The sequence below is a fragment of the Brassica napus genome, chromosome C7 (genome assembly GCF_020379485.1).
Source record: "Brassica napus cultivar Da-Ae chromosome C7, Da-Ae, whole genome shotgun sequence".
NCBI lineage: Eukaryota > Viridiplantae > Streptophyta > Magnoliopsida > Brassicales > Brassicaceae > Brassica > Brassica napus.
The window spans coordinates 35,376,066-35,391,670 of record NC_063450.1 but is presented as its reverse complement, the minus strand read 5'-3'; the positions used below and the strand labels follow the sequence as shown (position 1 = coordinate 35,391,670).

The 15,605-nt window shown below is 40.3% G+C and overlaps 4 protein-coding genes across 4 annotated transcripts; 1 reads left to right on the top strand and 3 right to left on the bottom strand.

Annotated features, from left to right (window-relative positions):
• Positions 1-75: 75 nt before the first annotated feature.
• LOC106410296 (sister chromatid cohesion protein PDS5 homolog A) lies at positions 76-9,692 on the bottom strand. Its single transcript, XM_013850791.2, has 33 exons — positions 9,374-9,692; positions 8,437-8,640; positions 8,170-8,351; positions 7,932-8,058; positions 7,618-7,836; positions 7,210-7,426; positions 6,992-7,137; positions 6,748-6,893; positions 6,499-6,648; positions 6,343-6,385; positions 6,071-6,262; positions 5,808-5,990; positions 5,560-5,714; positions 5,322-5,448; positions 5,076-5,225; positions 4,927-4,986; positions 4,661-4,797; positions 4,459-4,576; positions 4,227-4,361; positions 3,927-4,123; positions 3,683-3,836; positions 3,415-3,561; positions 3,154-3,240; positions 2,496-3,071; positions 2,322-2,408; positions 2,145-2,224; positions 1,799-1,850; positions 1,633-1,713; positions 1,474-1,511; positions 1,290-1,355; positions 1,045-1,169; positions 581-879; positions 76-471 (listed from the first exon to the last, which is right to left on the bottom strand). The coding sequence occupies exons 1-33, from the start codon at positions 9,464-9,466 to the stop codon at positions 421-423; spliced, it is 4,824 nt and encodes a 1,607-aa protein (XP_013706245.2). The 5' UTR covers positions 9,467-9,692; the 3' UTR covers positions 76-420.
• Positions 9,693-10,000: 308 nt separating this feature from the next.
• On the top strand, positions 10,001-11,398 carry LOC125590696 (tRNA (guanine(9)-N1)-methyltransferase-like). The gene is made up of 3 exons (XM_048764393.1): positions 10,001-10,497; positions 10,571-10,930; positions 11,095-11,398. Exons 1-3 carry the CDS (start codon positions 10,054-10,056, stop codon positions 11,299-11,301), a joined length of 1,011 nt encoding a protein of 336 aa, XP_048620350.1. The 5' UTR covers positions 10,001-10,053; the 3' UTR covers positions 11,302-11,398.
• A 14-nt stretch (positions 11,399-11,412) lies between these two features.
• On the bottom strand, positions 11,413-12,589 carry LOC106407345 (nuclear transcription factor Y subunit B-6-like). The gene is made up of 2 exons (XM_013848200.3): positions 12,361-12,589; positions 11,413-12,197 (listed from the first exon to the last, which is right to left on the bottom strand). Exons 1-2 carry the CDS (start codon positions 12,500-12,502, stop codon positions 11,569-11,571), a joined length of 771 nt encoding a protein of 256 aa, XP_013703654.2. The 5' UTR covers positions 12,503-12,589; the 3' UTR covers positions 11,413-11,568.
• Positions 12,590-12,663: 74 nt separating this feature from the next.
• On the bottom strand, positions 12,664-14,606 carry LOC106407343 (trihelix transcription factor GTL1-like). The gene is made up of 2 exons (XM_048764392.1): positions 13,979-14,606; positions 12,664-13,528 (listed from the first exon to the last, which is right to left on the bottom strand). Exons 1-2 carry the CDS (start codon positions 14,398-14,400, stop codon positions 12,826-12,828), a joined length of 1,125 nt encoding a protein of 374 aa, XP_048620349.1. The 5' UTR covers positions 14,401-14,606; the 3' UTR covers positions 12,664-12,825.
• Between the last annotated feature and the right edge of the window lie 999 nt (positions 14,607-15,605).

Here is a 15,605-nt window from a genome sequence, read left to right as displayed (position 1 = left end):
AACCTGTGGGACCTGACCTGCTCTTATCAGTAAGGGTTTAAATTAAGCTGCTACAGATAAAGTGAAAAAGCATAATAAGCATAAAAGATCATCTATGACCAACAATAATGTGCATACAAGAAGCGTAGAAGAAAGTGGCAAAGTATTGAGTAATCGTTTGGGAATGGAAGCTTTCAAACTATTACATAAGAAAATCATGAAACAGTCCTACAAACTAAAACACACACATACATGAGCAAATAAGCATATGGAGGAGCTTCTTGTTGCCTATTATCCATTCCATCATGGTGGTTAGAACAACTATGTATCACTAAACTCTATGAATCTCGCATCTTTTTTAACAGAGATAATACACACCAATACTAGTTGAGGCCAAACACAGCAACTTCTTTGGTGTATTTATTCTACATATGGCATGACCTATGCTGATTTTCTCGAGCTTGACTTGACCACTTTACTTTTCCACGCTCCCTGCACAGCCCATTCAAACACACATAGATCAGAACCGAGAACCACTCTACTCATCTCTCTGTTAAAGCTAGTCGTAAGTTTTATAGAGAAAGGGTAGGTAGATACATACCAGAGTCTCATTGTCAGAAGCCTCAGCATCAACGGCATCTTCCTCAGCTTCTATCTCCTCTTGTTTCCCCTCAGAATCTGAGTTCTCAACAGCAGTTTCTTTCTCCTCGGAGTCCCCACTCGACTCTGCGTTTGCCTCCTTGAACTCAGCTCCCTCATCATCCTCGCCTTCTTTCCGTGACTTTCCTTCGGATTCTGATTTCTCTTCGTCGGCCTCCCCATCATACTTCGGGCCCTCTCCCATCTGCTCTGTGGATGATTCCATTTTTTCTTCACTTGTTTTTTCAGCAACTTCACCGACTGCATTATTTCAAAATATAGTAACTTAGAAACAGAAAGACATTACATTGTGTAATAAGGTTATCAAACACTTTTTATGGAAGTACATGAGTTGAAAGGATTTAAGTGGGGAGAAGCTAACAAACTTTGGCATAGGATTGGAAGAAGTAGTTCAATGGAGCTTACCTCCAGAAGATCGGTTTTTCTTGGTTCTGAGCTTTGGTTTCTCATCTTCTAAAGATAGACTACTAGTTGTGCCTTCCGGGTCCTTACGTTTTATGTTTTTCTTCGGAGTTCTTTTTCCTTTTGGCCTAGATAAGACAACAGTGCGGAAAAAAACAAAAAGGTTAAACACGAATGCAGAAGATACGTATATGTGTAAACAAAAAGCGAACGAATGATTAGACTTCTAATGGCACAATTTCACTTACGTAGTAGGAATCAGGTCTTCATCCCTCTGTAAGCCAGATCTATTCTTACGCTTACTCTCCGAAGATCTAAGAGAAAGCAATGGAAGAAGAGAACAAGATTGATACGTCATAGAATACTAAAGAACACAACGAGACCGAATTACAGAGAGATACATTGGCATAAGTTGCAGAGTGTAAGTCTTACCCTTTTTTATTAGAACTTCGCTTGGATGCACTGGACTTCTGCAGAAGGTGAAATAGTGAGAGGATATTTATTAAGCTAACAGGAACGGCAGATGTATAGAAATAGTAAAGATCGATTGACAAAAAACAACAGAACCCAAAACGCAGAAAATCTCAGAACCTTAGCGGGCTTCGTCTCTATGAGCTCCCACTGTTCTTTATCTAGGCGAAGTACTTCGACATCTCCATCCTCATAAAGTATCTGCATATCACAAGGACAGAGTTCAGAGTTGGATGGACCAACTAACCCAAGAAAAAAGACAAAAATCAAAGTGCTAAAGCCTTACCACATGTTTCTTTTTCGTGGAATCATATGATTTCACTGTGCCTTCATAAAACCTGTTGATTACACCAAGATGCAACTTCTGGTAAGACTCAGGAATATAATACCACACTTTGCTGGAAATGAATTATTGCATCAACTAAGTTTAGAGTTACAAAATGTGATTAAGATTGTGGAACTAAACTAATTGCTTCAGAGTGTGCATTTACATGGGCGTCTGAGTAATATGTGACAACAACTCGTGTACCATTTTAAGGACTTCAAAGAAAACAAATAAACTCCAAGGAAATATAACAATGAGATCACGTTTTCACTATCAATCCAAGGAAAAGTACTAAGAAAATGCTTACCGTTTGTCCATAGGCCACCAAACATCTATTCTGCAACCGATGAGTTCATCAGTAACCATTTTCTTTTCTGCTGTGGAGCACTGCACGAGAAATCAGGCCAGGCTATAAATATTTGTTATCACTTCAATTTTTATAAAGTGACACTAATAAACATCAATGGAAGGTAAACCTCCGCACCTTAGTCGGTCCTGCGATGCTCTTTCTTTTCCGCTTCATTGATCCAGAAGCAGACTTCAATTTGTCACCATTTTCTGCTGACTTACTCTGCTTTCATTTAAAAAAAAATTCAATCAAAAAACTGAAATTAGATTACAGATAAATAAGCGGTTTGAAACTATTGGTGATCTTTACCCTCTCACTGCAGTTGCCATCTTCGCTTTGATTTTCCGGGTCAGATTCTGAGTTCTTTAATTTTCCTGAGAAGCTTTTCTTTCTCTTTCGGGAAGATCTGCTTTTTCCCCTGTCCGAGTCCGAGGAGGCATTTGCGTCCATGTCTCTCTCTTCAAGCAACTCTTTTTTAGAAGCTTGCAGTGGATCACTACTTGAGAACTTGAAAGGACTATGTCCCGAAGATGATCTCCGGCGTTTAGGGACTGAAACTACTGATGTTGCATTACCAGCACTCCTTTTGTTAGCCTTCTGATCACTATGAGATGTGTCCGCTCTCTCGACAGGGGAATGTGTGTGTCCATTAGTGGATTCAAATTTATCCAGCTTTAAGTGATCCAGATTTATCTCCCTCACCATTTTCAAAACATCGACATCCTCCTTTTTACCATTCTCATCATCCTCAGCCGGAACAGATTTGTTCTTTTTTCCCTTTCTGCTCTGAGCTCTCAAACGCTCTACAATTTTACCCAGAGGAAGTTCATTCCCATCACTATCTTCATTATCCATAACCTCAATCTCTGTCGTTTGGGGTATCTCCTGAAACAAGGACAGATATAAATCAATACAAAAATCACAAGACACTGCACTGCAACTCAGATTTTAAGATTGAATAACATACAGATAAATCAGCATGACTCTCCAACATAAGAGAACTGAAGTGTGCCAAGACAGTTTCATCAGCTAGCCACAATTGCTCTTCACCAACCTGTTCGAAACAAAATGCAATGGGTTAGCAAACATAAACCAGTACAAAGTATGAGGTTAAACAGAGTAAATATTTAAGAAAAGACACTAGCCAGTTCAGATCGCCACAGATCACTTGAAGCAAGCTCATCATGAAGTTAAAAATCTGAAGCAGGGACAAGTTCTCGGTTGTTACCTGAGACTTGTCACCTTCATTTTTTTCAGAAGGTTTATACAGCGTTGGAGGCAGTGATACTGGCGTGAATTCCCCTTGTAGATCGAGCTCTTTCTGAGTTAAGTGCTTAATTATTGAAAGCCCAAGCTCGCAGATCGCATGTGAGTTCTGTTTATACAAATTATGAGAATGTCAGGTCCATGGCACCATGACAGGGGCAAGTTATTAAAAATAGTCATGACATTGCTGTTTTTCAAACAGAACAAGCTCAAGGAAATGTTTTACTAACCTTCGACTTTGTTGCATCAGTGACATCTTCCGACTGTTTTATACTGCGGAAGATAGAGATAATGGTGGGAACGCACTCATGTTCCTTGTCACCATCTTCAGCCTTCCCATCTTCCTCTTTATGGAGTAACATTGAAATGATCAAGTGTAATTGTCTGAAACATACGATCAGAAATAAAAGTATAAAATATTAACCAAAAAGATCTCTAATGTCACAGTAACAGGCAAATCAAAAATATTTTTACCGATATATCATTTCATATTCCTCCACATCCTTGCATTTCTCGACGTCAGGACAAGAAAGATGTGCAAGTGCGTGAACTAGATAAGGAAGGATATGCTGAGGGTAGGGAGAAACTGAATTTGCATCAGTCTGCGCAGAGACTTTCCTCACTTTTGTTTGGTAAGAATGTTGAATTATATCAGCTAGGTTCTGTTTTTCCTGTTATGCCAATCCAGACGCATAGTTTAGTTAGTTAGATTAACAACATTCTCAATTCATAAACATCGTATATGTGTGTTTTAAGTAAAGGGAGATAGCATACCTCCTCTGATACAAGAACATTTGATCCAGTGATGTCAAATAAGAATGAACATGCATACTTTGTCTCCAAAACCCGATCCTTTATATACTGGTGAACTTTCCCTAGAAATATTTTCTTAGCCATAGGAAATGATATCTACATGAAAGGTTAACATTTGTTAAAACAGAACCTAGATCAGATGTAGGATTGGCTCGAAAGGTGCAAATCGAAAAACCAAACTGAAGGAAGGTACCTCAGGGGTCTTTAGTGTTAAGTGGAAGATATCAACCGGGATTTTATCGTCCCAGTGCCTAGAAAGGCGAAGGACTGCCTTTGCAGCAGCAAGTTTCAAATGGGCCTTGTCAACAGAACTGTAAAGATGTTGAGCATGAGTGTCATAAATTTTTTTTACAGAAAATAACATCTTAGAATGCTCAGCACTAATGTTTGCTAACCTTGATTCTATATCTTCAGATACTTCCCCAAAGGAAAGAATGTTTTTTAGTAATTCAAGAAGGTCATCAACACCGGTACGTAGATGAGCATCCTTGAAAGGTAAGTAACTCTTAACCAACGTCTTGATCGCATAAATCTATTTAAGAAAATTAAAAAAAAAAAAATTAAATGGACAAGAGAGAAATAACTTTATCAACTTTGATACAAGGTCTTTTGTTACTATAACTTAAAAATCCGTTATAAAAAACTTTTGTCAGATACCAACCTTAAGTTGACAGATCTCACTTTTGTCATCCCAGGATAACTTATCTTCGTCTGCATCTACCTGCAAAGAGGTTTAAGCGTCTTCCAATAAGAAAACTGGAAAGACAGATATTGAGGTTTTGCAGAAAACAAAACATCAGTAATACATACACTTTCGCTTTTGAGGATCTTGTCTCTAATAAACTCAACGACTTCGGTTTCTCTAGTCTCAAAGACCGGCATCGCAATCTGAGCTATGCATCCAAGACTCTGAAGAACGGCTGGCTGATGTCTCTTGTCATCCAGCATGTCCACGAGACTCTGCAAATTTACAAATTACAATTCCATATACTACACATAAACTATATCTTAGCGATAATTTTATGCAAAATATCAATGAGAAAACAGAACTGCCACCTTGTATAGAACAGACAGCGACTTCAAGCCATCATCCTTTGTAATTGATGCTAGTGCATGCACAGCATACTTAGCCTGCTTCCGATTACCTTCTACACACATCCTCTCGAGTAACAGGTCCACAGAACTTTAATGGACAATAAGAGAAACATTATCAATTAGAAACAGTAGGAACCTAACAAATGACGTGAACTCCATGCTGGAGATATCCATATATCGAAAGAGTTCAGACTTTCACCTCGCTGAAACAATGAGATTCTCCCGAATAGTACCACCTGCCTTTGCCAGAATTTTTAGAGTACCTTCCTTTATAATTTCATCATCATCTTTAAGGAAACCTATCAGTTCTTCTTCAGCCCCGTCAAACAGTGATGGGCAGAAACTTGCGAGAAGCTAAAATCAATGCACAAGCATCAATTTGGTGTATTTGGTTATAAGTAAAAAGGGAAAAAGAAAATATTAAAGATATGCCAGGCAAGTGATTACCCCTAAGAAGTCCATACAAGATTGAATTCCTGAACTAGTTTTAGAAGCTTTTCTCACAGAGACTTCCGCTAATATCTCTTTCACATATTCTTTGCTGAATAGCAGATAAGAACATTTTATGGAGAGAGTGCCGAGAAATTCATAGAGAGAATGCTTTTCAGAAAGTATTTTTAGCATATCATCCTGCACACAAATTAAAACCACAACCAAGTTGTAAGGTTAGCGAAAAATTAATTTTTGGTTACTTACAAACCTATTCTCACCCGAATCTTGGACGCTTGCATAATGCTAGTGTTGGGACCAACCAGATTATTCAAAATCTTCCAGATATTAGCATCTTTCAGTTGATCAAGAATCAAAAAGTTCTGCTCGGTCTTTGCGGGATCAGAAAATGCACGTGACATAACTCTGAATCCAAATAGGATCTTTTTCTGCATCTCAGTAGAGTCAGCACTCTGCATTGAACATAAAAATAAGCAAAAAAATCCAACCGAAAGTCAAGGGGAAGTAAGTTCTTCAACTAGTTTTTTCGAACCTGTTGCTTGAATGACAAATATTTTTGCATTTCTTGTTGTACCCTAACAATCAAGAAGAAAAAAAGATCAATCTACAATACCAAAAAGGAAAGGACGGGATGATAAAGATCATGCAAAAGTATTAGGTGCTACGAAAAAAATCATCAAATACACACCTTTGTCTTTGCTCCAGTATTTTCTCAAAAGCTTTTGTCTCCGCACTTTCAAACCCGGAAAAGATTTCTATCCAATGCTTAACTTTATCGCTAACAGAGAAATCACTTGGAAACAATGAACTGCATAGAATATGTTCAATCGTATCTGATCTGCAAAACAAATAACATATATACAAAGATGTGAACAACGTAAATATATAAGAAGAAAAGGCAGCCGAATTACAAAAGAGGTAAAGATTAATGTCCTACCTGAAATCTTTGTCATAAAGACATCTCAAAATTTTGCCAGGAATCCAATCAAAGTCGCCAGTGCCTGCTTTCCCTTCAGTACACCGTAGGCAATATACCCGGAACAATTCAGTCAACCTTTCCATTGTGTATGTTTTTACGAGCATCTGATAGGAAAAGAAAAATGAGTTCCACAATGAGTTCCAATGACTTTATGTTAGCATGTAACTATCTGACACACCAAGACTGGATACATAGAACTTACAGCTTTGTCTCGAAGCCGTTCAGCGACTAGCTTTATAGTGTCAATTGGAATCGACGTCAGGTAACTCACTGCCACATCACATATAACAGAAACAACTTGTTTGCGGATATTCTCATCATAATCCAGGAGCCGGTCACGAAGAGCAGCTACAAAAGGATTAACAGTATAAGATTAGTCAGTTCTAATGTATATCAATGACATGATAAATAAAGGCTTACATATAATCTGAGAAGCCTCAGCTCTCGAAGGATCAGAGAGCAAGCAATTCTTAATATGGTCAAGGATGACCATTCTAACTTCAACTACTCTATCCGTCAGCCTTTTCAGAAACTCCAAAAAGATTGAACTGAACTCTTCGGAGATGACACGTCCAGGCAAGGAAAACAACTCTCCAACCAATCCAACCGCTTTCAAGCGAGTTTCCAAGTTGTCAGCCTGTATATGTTAATAGTACGCATTATGTATTCTTAAATTCCATATATTAGAAAAGATTAGTCGGAACAGCAAAAAGATAAAAGTGACTATTCAAACGTAATAGACAATAACAAAAAATACTGATGCATGGTTCAAGTCATGATGGTGTTTGACATCCAGAATAGAGGCAAAAGACCAGAATAACAACGTACCAAAAGCTCTCCAGTGAGATATGGTGCAATTCCAGATAGGGTCTGCGGAGCACAGCGGTACAAATCATAGATAACCTCATGGTAGTCAATTTGACTGCTGGAAAATCGGCTATCTCCGGAAACTGAAGAGATAAGGAACTGCTTTATGTCAGATTCAACTTTTGGCGCACACTGCTCTATGACTTTCATAGCAAGTCTTCTCGCAGCATCTCTAACGTCCTGCCATCATAAATCCAGATAATGAGCGGCCTGTTAAACAATACAGCAGAAAATCCTAAACTATAATAATAACAGCCAACGTCAGAAATGCTCACACTTCTATTTCTGCCAAATTTAGAGAGTAGGATTAGTAACAGCTGCTCCTGTATATCTTCACTCTCTTCCAAGAGAACAATCATTATACTTTGCATTGATGAGAGAACAACCTCCGGGTGGTCATCTCTGCATATACAGGTATAAAACAATCGTTCAGTACGACGCCCCACAGAAAAACAAAACAAAAACAAAAAGCAACCAAAACTTGTATTAAGCTAGATTAAAAGTGAAACCCACCTAGCAACATCAAGAAATGTAGTAAAGACTTCTTTCACCAGATCATCGCACTCCAGATCCAACATGACTACACATGACCTGTACTTTGCAACCGTTTCTAAAATGACAACCCTCCTTCCAAATGATGGTCCACCGACATCATCCAACCCAGAAAAGGCACTCACAATCAGTTGAAAAATATCCTGAAACAAGATTTAAGAAACAGAACAATCAGCAGTTGGATATGTATGGGAACACGGTTACAGAGGAAAATTCAGGAAAACCAACCCTCATAATATCATCACTGTAAGGCGCTTCAGGTGCTGTGATACGAGTTATCTCAGAAACACAGCTTGCAACAAGAAGCTTGACATCCTTGTCTTGATGCTTGAGAATTTCAGGTTTAATAACTGCATCAAGAAAAGGCTGGATGGACTTCAGTACTGCTGCTGGTGGAGACTGCTCCAACTCAGAGAGATGAACAGCAGATTCCTGCATGTAGCAACACACAAAGTTAAGTTTATATGTTTAAGGCTTCAAGTGAGCATTACCATTTAGTCACATCATCAGAGAGAAAACAGGATTACTTTTCAAGGAGAGAAGTATCTTAGAAAAGTAACCCAACCAAGTCACTTCCAATTATACCAACCAAAAGCAAAATCACATTTCCACAAAGTGATTGTGATAAACAAACAGCTTAGTCAAATAGAAGCACTAATCTCTTGCATCTATCAATTGAAGAAAACACTATTCAGTTCCAGCATAGCAAGAACTCAAGGGAACCAGGCATGGATGTCAAACAGCCGAACCCTAAATACTTGACATTCTAACATGAACATAAGCTAATTTATACACACACACACACACCTTGAAATGGTGTCCTACGGAAAGAAAAATTGCAAACCTAGTAAGAAGAAAGCCGAACAATTCAATATCAAGACAAGTCTAAGTGGTCATTCACATGCATCTTCCATTCAGAAAGGAGCAAGACCCAAGTTTCAAATCTGACCTAATTTTGCAAAAACGATATCTATGAAGGTTACAGATTTGTTCATGAGAAACCATAACCCAGCTCCAAAGAACACACACTAGCTCTATTAACGAACATTACCAAGACAGGATAGCCTACAAAGCTGGAACATTCCCTCCAAACTAAAAATCGTAACTTTGTTTAAACGAAGTCACCAGAAGATACAATTCATGAGAATTAGAGAGGAAGAATCACCTTAAAGAGTTTGAGCAATGAATCTTTAGACGAAGGAGGTGGGTCAAGCTTCGATCCGAGCTCCTTCAGTAGCTCCTCGGGCTTTTGAGCCATCACGAGTGAAAACTAAGAACTCTTTAACCTACGATGTGCTCTTCCCTTACAGCCAGAGCACTGTAAACGAAGATGGAGAAGACGTAAAAAAGGGTTTTCTTTCTTCTTCTTGTTGGTTTCTATTTGGTGTTCAGAGGAGTCACTCTTTCGAACACATCCGATCTGAGCGCTCTCTCCAAACAAAGGAAAAAACAACAGGCCGATTTGCTGACTTACGGGTTTGTGTCTCTCATCGCTTCTGCATTTTCCTTCTTTTTATAATTATGCCCTTCATTTTCTCTTCTATTTGCTCTTTAACCCATATAAAGCCCTTATTAATCGGCCCAATAGCGAAAGCCTTACTGAAAACGACGTCATTTGTGAGAGCCATACCGTTTCCTTCTTTAATCGTAGCTCTCCTGGTTTTACAGTTGTACCCTCTATTTTCTCTTCTAATTGCTATTTGCCCCATCCAAAGTCATTCATTAACAGGCCTTAACAACTGGGCCGTTAAGGGTCCAGTAATGTGAGATTTGAAAAGTCTTTCCTAACAACGGCGTCGTTTCGACTGTTTTCCCCGAACCTTTGCTCTCTTGCGTTTCGCGGCAATGGCGGCGGCGACGGCAAATGACGACAACGGCGTCGATAACCACCTTAAGCCGGATTCTGAACCGGCTCCGGCCAACCTCTCCCCTCCGGCGGAGCAGAAACCTCTGTCTAAGAACGCGCAGAAGAAGCAACTGAAGCAGCAAAGATACGAAGCGAAGAAAGCTGAGAAGAAGGCGCAGGAGAAGGAGCACAAGAGGAAGGAAGGCGAGAGAAAGCACAAGGAGTGGGAGGAAACTCTAGCGAACGCCACGGAGGAAGAGAGGCTGAAGCTGATCGAGTCGAGGAAGAGTCTCCGTAAGGAGAGGATGGATAAGAGGTCGGAGGAGAAAGAGAAGAAGATGGAACGGCTCACTCGAGCCAAAGAGATTGGTCAAAACGTCGTCGTAGATGTTGATTTCGCCCATCTCATGTCCGAGTCAGAGATCTCCAGCCTCGTTCAGCAGGTTAAAAAACTCGTGTCTTTCAACAAAGCTTCAAACTTTAACCCTGTTGATCGTTTGTTGCTTTGATGTTCAGATAATGTATTGCTATGCGGTGAATGGGAGAAGCACGTCCCCTTGTCATCTATGGCTAACGGGAATCAAAGGGGAGATGAGTAGGCAGCTTGATAAGCTTCCAGGTTTTGAGAAATGGTTTATAGAGAAGGAGAGTCGGTGTTACATTGAGGCTATGGCTGATCGGAAAGAGAGTTTGGTGTACCTTACGGCTGACTCTGAGGCTGTTTTGGATGAGCTTGACCCCAAGAGTATCTACATAATTGGTGGCTTAGTGGATCGAAACCGGTTCAAAGGGATCACCATGAATAAGGCACAAGAACAAGGCATTAAAACAGCTAAGCTTCCTATAGGGGAGTACATGAAAATGTCTAGCTCTCAGGTAATGTACCCATACGTTTTGTAATCTTCAGTCTACTATAATTGCCTCATTGCCACAGAATGTTCCTCTCTTTTCAATACATTGATCTCCAATACATTTGCTGTATTGTTGCCTATACTTTCTTAAGCAATACCATGACGTGAGTTTGGTTATTATTGATTTAGGTTCTCACTGTGAACCAAGTTGTGGAGATACTCGTGAAGTTTATGGAGACGAGGGACTGGAAAACATCCTTCTTCACTGTGATTCCTCAGAGGAAACGAACTGGAGTTGATCCTATAGATGGTGATGAGGACAATAGTGTGGAGAAACACGATCTTCTGGAGAGGAAAAAGTTATGCGTTGAAGTTCCTCTGGAAAGTGGTAGTTAGATGAAGATTATGCATTTGATATTTGTTTCTATTTCCTGTTTAACACTTTGTATGTTGAGTCAAGGATCAATTCAAAATTTTCACTGTCGTTTTCCTATAGGAGAGTACATGTTGTTTGAGAACCTAATTTTTTATTGACATACTTTTCCACAAGGCGGATCAGCGACAAAGCATCATTGTTTTTGCTTATATAACTTAAATTCATAAACTGCTTCATTTAAGGGGTTAGATACCAAAACAGCTGTCAACTTTCATTAGCCATTGCTCTCAGTACTTATGTTGCTGAGTTGGAAACAGTTCAACTCTGGAACCATTAGCTGCTGATGATGGACCACCCATTTTGGAATCCGGTTCATTACCACTGTAAGCATACCCCTTCTGATGACGATAATGGTACGGCGCCATGTGCATCCCTGGCACAACACCGTAGGCTCCATACTCTCCCATGGTACCATTAGGCCTCTTGACCACCATGCCACTGGTCATGCCAACGGAACCAGCGTTGTAGCCAACTCCTCTGTCACCCTCCAACTCTCTGTAGCGGTGGAGGTACAACGTGAGAGGTTCTATGTAATCATCAAAACCGAGCTTGCTCATGGCCCACAAGACATCCTCGGCAGTGATGGTCTTGCGCTGCTCCCTCTGGCAGCGCTCATTGGCCTCCCCTGTTATGAAGCTGATGTACTCCGAGACACACTCTTGGATCGTCTCCTTGGAGTCGTCTGAGATCTTGGCGTGAGCAGGTAAGATCCTCCGCATGATCCGTATCACGTTGGCAATAGGCATGAACCTGTCTTGCTCCCTCACCGTGCACTCCTCTTCACCTCCATTAGCGGTTTTGTTAGTCTGGTTGGGCTCTGCTAGCTGCATGCTTCCCTCCGCCATCAAAAACTTCGCTGGTATTACAAAACAAGTAGATGTTTTAGTTACAAAAAGTTTGAGCTTCTATGACGTCTGCATGCGCCATTAGCACACATTAGAAACATGACAATGCAAAGAAGTGCAGAGAAGAGCAAGATCAGAGAATGTTTTTAGGCATGCAAATGAAAATGGTACTACCTGGTTCAGAAGGATTGGTGGTGTTGAGGGAGAACTTGCGGTAGCCATGGAAGCCTCCACGTTCCATATCCTTCTTCAATGTCACGACTTTGAGGTTTGTGGCATGCATATAAAAAAAACAATGCTCCAAATATAGAATCATTTGAAGCAAAGAAGAAGATGATAAAGAGAAAAGAATACTAAGAACTTGGCAAGTGTCAGCGTTTGTAACTGCAGAACCTCACGACCTCCAAAACGTGTCAGCCAAAGTCGATGTAACCGAGGATCCTCTTCTCGTCTCCCATAGCCGTTACAAGATCCCAATCACCAACAACGTTTTTTTGTCTTTATTTCGAACCTTCTAAAACTCAACATCATACAAATACAAAGTCGTAGGTTTGGTTTATTTAACTACACCAAAAATCAAATTTAAACCCTGACAAGAAAAAAAACGTAATCTTAATCTTACACTCGAACCCCCCTCACTCACTCTTCCTTCTCTACTACTGAGTTGGTCTTGTAAAGCTTCCCTAGTTTCTCAAAGTAAGAGCGAGTCTTGCTGTGCTCAGGTTGCGTCTTCTTACCTTCCACAACTCTCTTGTAGTACTTGTTCATGTTCTCCCACTTCTCCTTACATTTCTTAGCAGATCTCTCATACCCTCTTTCCTTCATTTTCGCTGATACGTCATCCCATATCGCAACCCTGTGGAACCCTGTCTTCTCTTCCACCTGGCTTCTGCTATCTATCAACGCCTGCACTTCCTCATGCGGCCACCTTCTTCCGCTTGGAAACACAAACTTCACATCATCTCCTTGTCTCTGATGAGCCGATTCGCATTGTTTGGGAAGGGGAATAGTGAGGTTTGGCATCTCGATATCTTCTTCTTCACCGATAACACTTTTGATGAAGGAGATGATAGACGAGCTGCGTGACATCTCTCGCATCCGTGCCTCTTCGTTCTGTTTCATCCTCTCTATTTCTTGTTGCCTCCAAGCTTCCTCGCTGCGTATTCTCTCGTGCTCCATCTTCTCCATCACTTTGATCAGTTGGTTATGCATCTTCTCTTGCCGCTTCATCATACTCCCAACCAGCTTCTCCACGAAATGCTCCATCTTTTCCCTCGTTTTCCGCTTTCTTTTACCCTTGCGTCCGCCCTGGGAAGAGTCGCTATCGCTATCAGCAGACGAGCTGCCAAACCAAGAAAAATGTTCATTCAATAACAGTGCTTGCCAAAACTCAAACAAGACTCATTATCTACAAAAATAATAATCCCCTTACAAACTCAGCATCTAAACAAAACTTTGACATTTGAACATACTCTCCACAGAATCAAACAATAATACTGCTTACAAATGGTATAAACAACACTCAAACCCGAATAAACATTCACTGTAATAAGTTTTAGTGACAGCCACAACAATATGTTAGCTATCTGATTGAAAGTTGAATGCTTTCTAGGTGAGATGTATTAACCAATCTAAAATTAAATGATCCCACACGCCAAAGTGAATGTGTTTAGTTCAACACTTGTACCAAACAAAGCTTCTCTAATAACCGTAAAAAGTAAATCACTTTCCACAGTAAAAGATCTAAACTTCAAGTGTGACCGACCAAAACGAACATGCAAAAAGAATTTACCTCAGAGACACGCCATCACGTCTAGAGACTCGACCTCGAACCTCCATTTCAACCTCATCCTTCGAAAACCCACGAGTCAATTGACCGCTCTCCTCCACATCAGCAATCTTCGAACCCAAAGGAGCCTCAAAACAGCCGCCGTCTCCGAGAAACCCCATCTCCGGCGGCAGCCTGTCTAGACTTCCGGCGAGGATATCAAGAGGATGTTGTCGATCCTCAGAAGGAGGCTTGACGACGCACCTGATGGGTTTCAGTTTCTGAGGAGGCGGCGCCAAGTCTGCGAGCGTGGCCAAAGCGTCGTCGTTTCCTTGAGTCCTCAGTGAACGGCTTCCGTACATCCACTCGGAGCTACCGAACGGGTCGACATCCTCGGCGAAGTCATCGGCGGGTCGTTTCCGACAGTTGCCGGCGAGAAGTTCCATAAGGAAAGGTAAAAATGGGGGGCGTGAAAGATGCAGACCGAACAGAGTAACAGCAGTTCAAAGGGTAAAAAATAACTCTGGTTGCGACTTTGTATTTTACATTTATGCCCTCGAACGAGCAAGATAACCTCTCCATTGTGTCCTTACTTCAGTTCAGTCGTTTTCTTACCCGGTCCTACGACCCGGCTGAATCCGGATATACGCTAGTAGTATATGTAATTTGCATGTAGTTTCGTGTCGAGGCAGAACACTTTTGGCGTGTGGCTCAGCGCAGGCCACGGAGATGCACACTTTATTTTCTTTCCTCTGGCCTCTGGGCCATGAAATTAATTAGCCTTAGTTAGAAAAAGATGATTACAGTTATATCCGAAATGGACTGCATGAATTTACTGAAATTAATCAAGGTTCCAATAGATTGGCCCGTCTTCTGTGTGGATTTAGATTTCTTAGTTTTTTGATGTAGATTTGTAAAATTTAAGTTCAGTTTAATCCAATTTAAGGTCGATCATGAAATTAGAAGGTTGAAATATTTTAAAAAAAATATTGCAAAAAAAAATAATTTAAACAATCTTTTTAAAATTTGTAGACCAAAAATTTAGGGACCAGAAAATGTTTAATTGGCTAGTGTTTAGGTCTGGTCCAGATCCATGTAGTCTAAATGAGTGTATTAATTCCTTAGTTAAGACTTTTCCATTATAATTTATAAGTCATGTTAATAGTAACGACCTCTCGGATAATTATTCTATCAATCTAGTAGTATAACTTAATATATGATGCTAGTTGAAAAAAATCCATATGGCATACAGTTGTGAGAAATCAAGAGTAAAATTGTGTGTATCCCTTTTTCTGTTAACCGTGTCAAACAATCCAAAAACTAATCAGCATATTATCTTTCGAACTTAAACCTTAAACATCAGATTAGGCCTGCCTGAGCGTTCGGGTACCCGTTGGCGTTCGGGTACCCGTTGGCGTTCGGATCGGGTTTTTCAGATTTCTGTTCTCTTTTATAACACCTCCTATGTCTCATTCTAGTAAATTTGCAAGTACGGGTCGGGTTCGGATATAACACATAGGGTTCGGATCGGTTTTGTATCACATTATAGAACCCATAAAGTAATCATATATCATTCGGATTCGGGTTATATCGGATCGGTTCGGATATACCCGAAACAAAATCTAAAATTTAAAAGTAAAACATAAGAAAC

Bases quoted from the DNA above. Each gene is read 5' to 3' on its own strand.
- LOC106410296 (XM_013850791.2), bottom strand. From the start codon at position 9,466: ATGGCTCAAAAGCCCGAGGAGCTACTGAAGGAGCTCGGATCGAAGCTT. The intron at 6,386-6,498 runs GTGTGTATTTGA...CTTGATTGTTAG, and splicing joins ATACTGGAGCAAAGACAAAG to GGTACAACAAGAAATGCAAA. The intron at 1,170-1,289 runs GTAAGTGAAATT...TGTCTTATCTAG, and splicing joins GAAGACCTGATTCCTACTAC to GCCAAAAGGAAAAAGAACTC.
- LOC125590696 (XM_048764393.1), top strand. From the start codon at position 10,054: ATGGCGGCGGCGACGGCAAATGACGACAACGGCGTCGATAACCACCTT. The intron at 10,498-10,570 runs GTTAAAAAACTC...TTTGATGTTCAG, and splicing joins TCTCCAGCCTCGTTCAGCAG to ATAATGTATTGCTATGCGGT. The intron at 10,931-11,094 runs GTAATGTACCCA...TTATTGATTTAG, and splicing joins TGAAAATGTCTAGCTCTCAG to GTTCTCACTGTGAACCAAGT.
- LOC106407345 (XM_013848200.3), bottom strand. From the start codon at position 12,502: ATGATTCTATATTTGGAGCATTGTTTTTTTTATATGCATGCCACAAAC. The intron at 12,198-12,360 runs GTAGTACCATTT...TTGTAATACCAG, and splicing joins CACCAATCCTTCTGAACCAG to CGAAGTTTTTGATGGCGGAG.
- LOC106407343 (XM_048764392.1), bottom strand. From the start codon at position 14,400: ATGGAACTTCTCGCCGGCAACTGTCGGAAACGACCCGCCGATGACTTC. The intron at 13,529-13,978 runs GTAAATTCTTTT...TTGGTTTGGCAG, and splicing joins CGTGATGGCGTGTCTCTGAG to CTCGTCTGCTGATAGCGATA.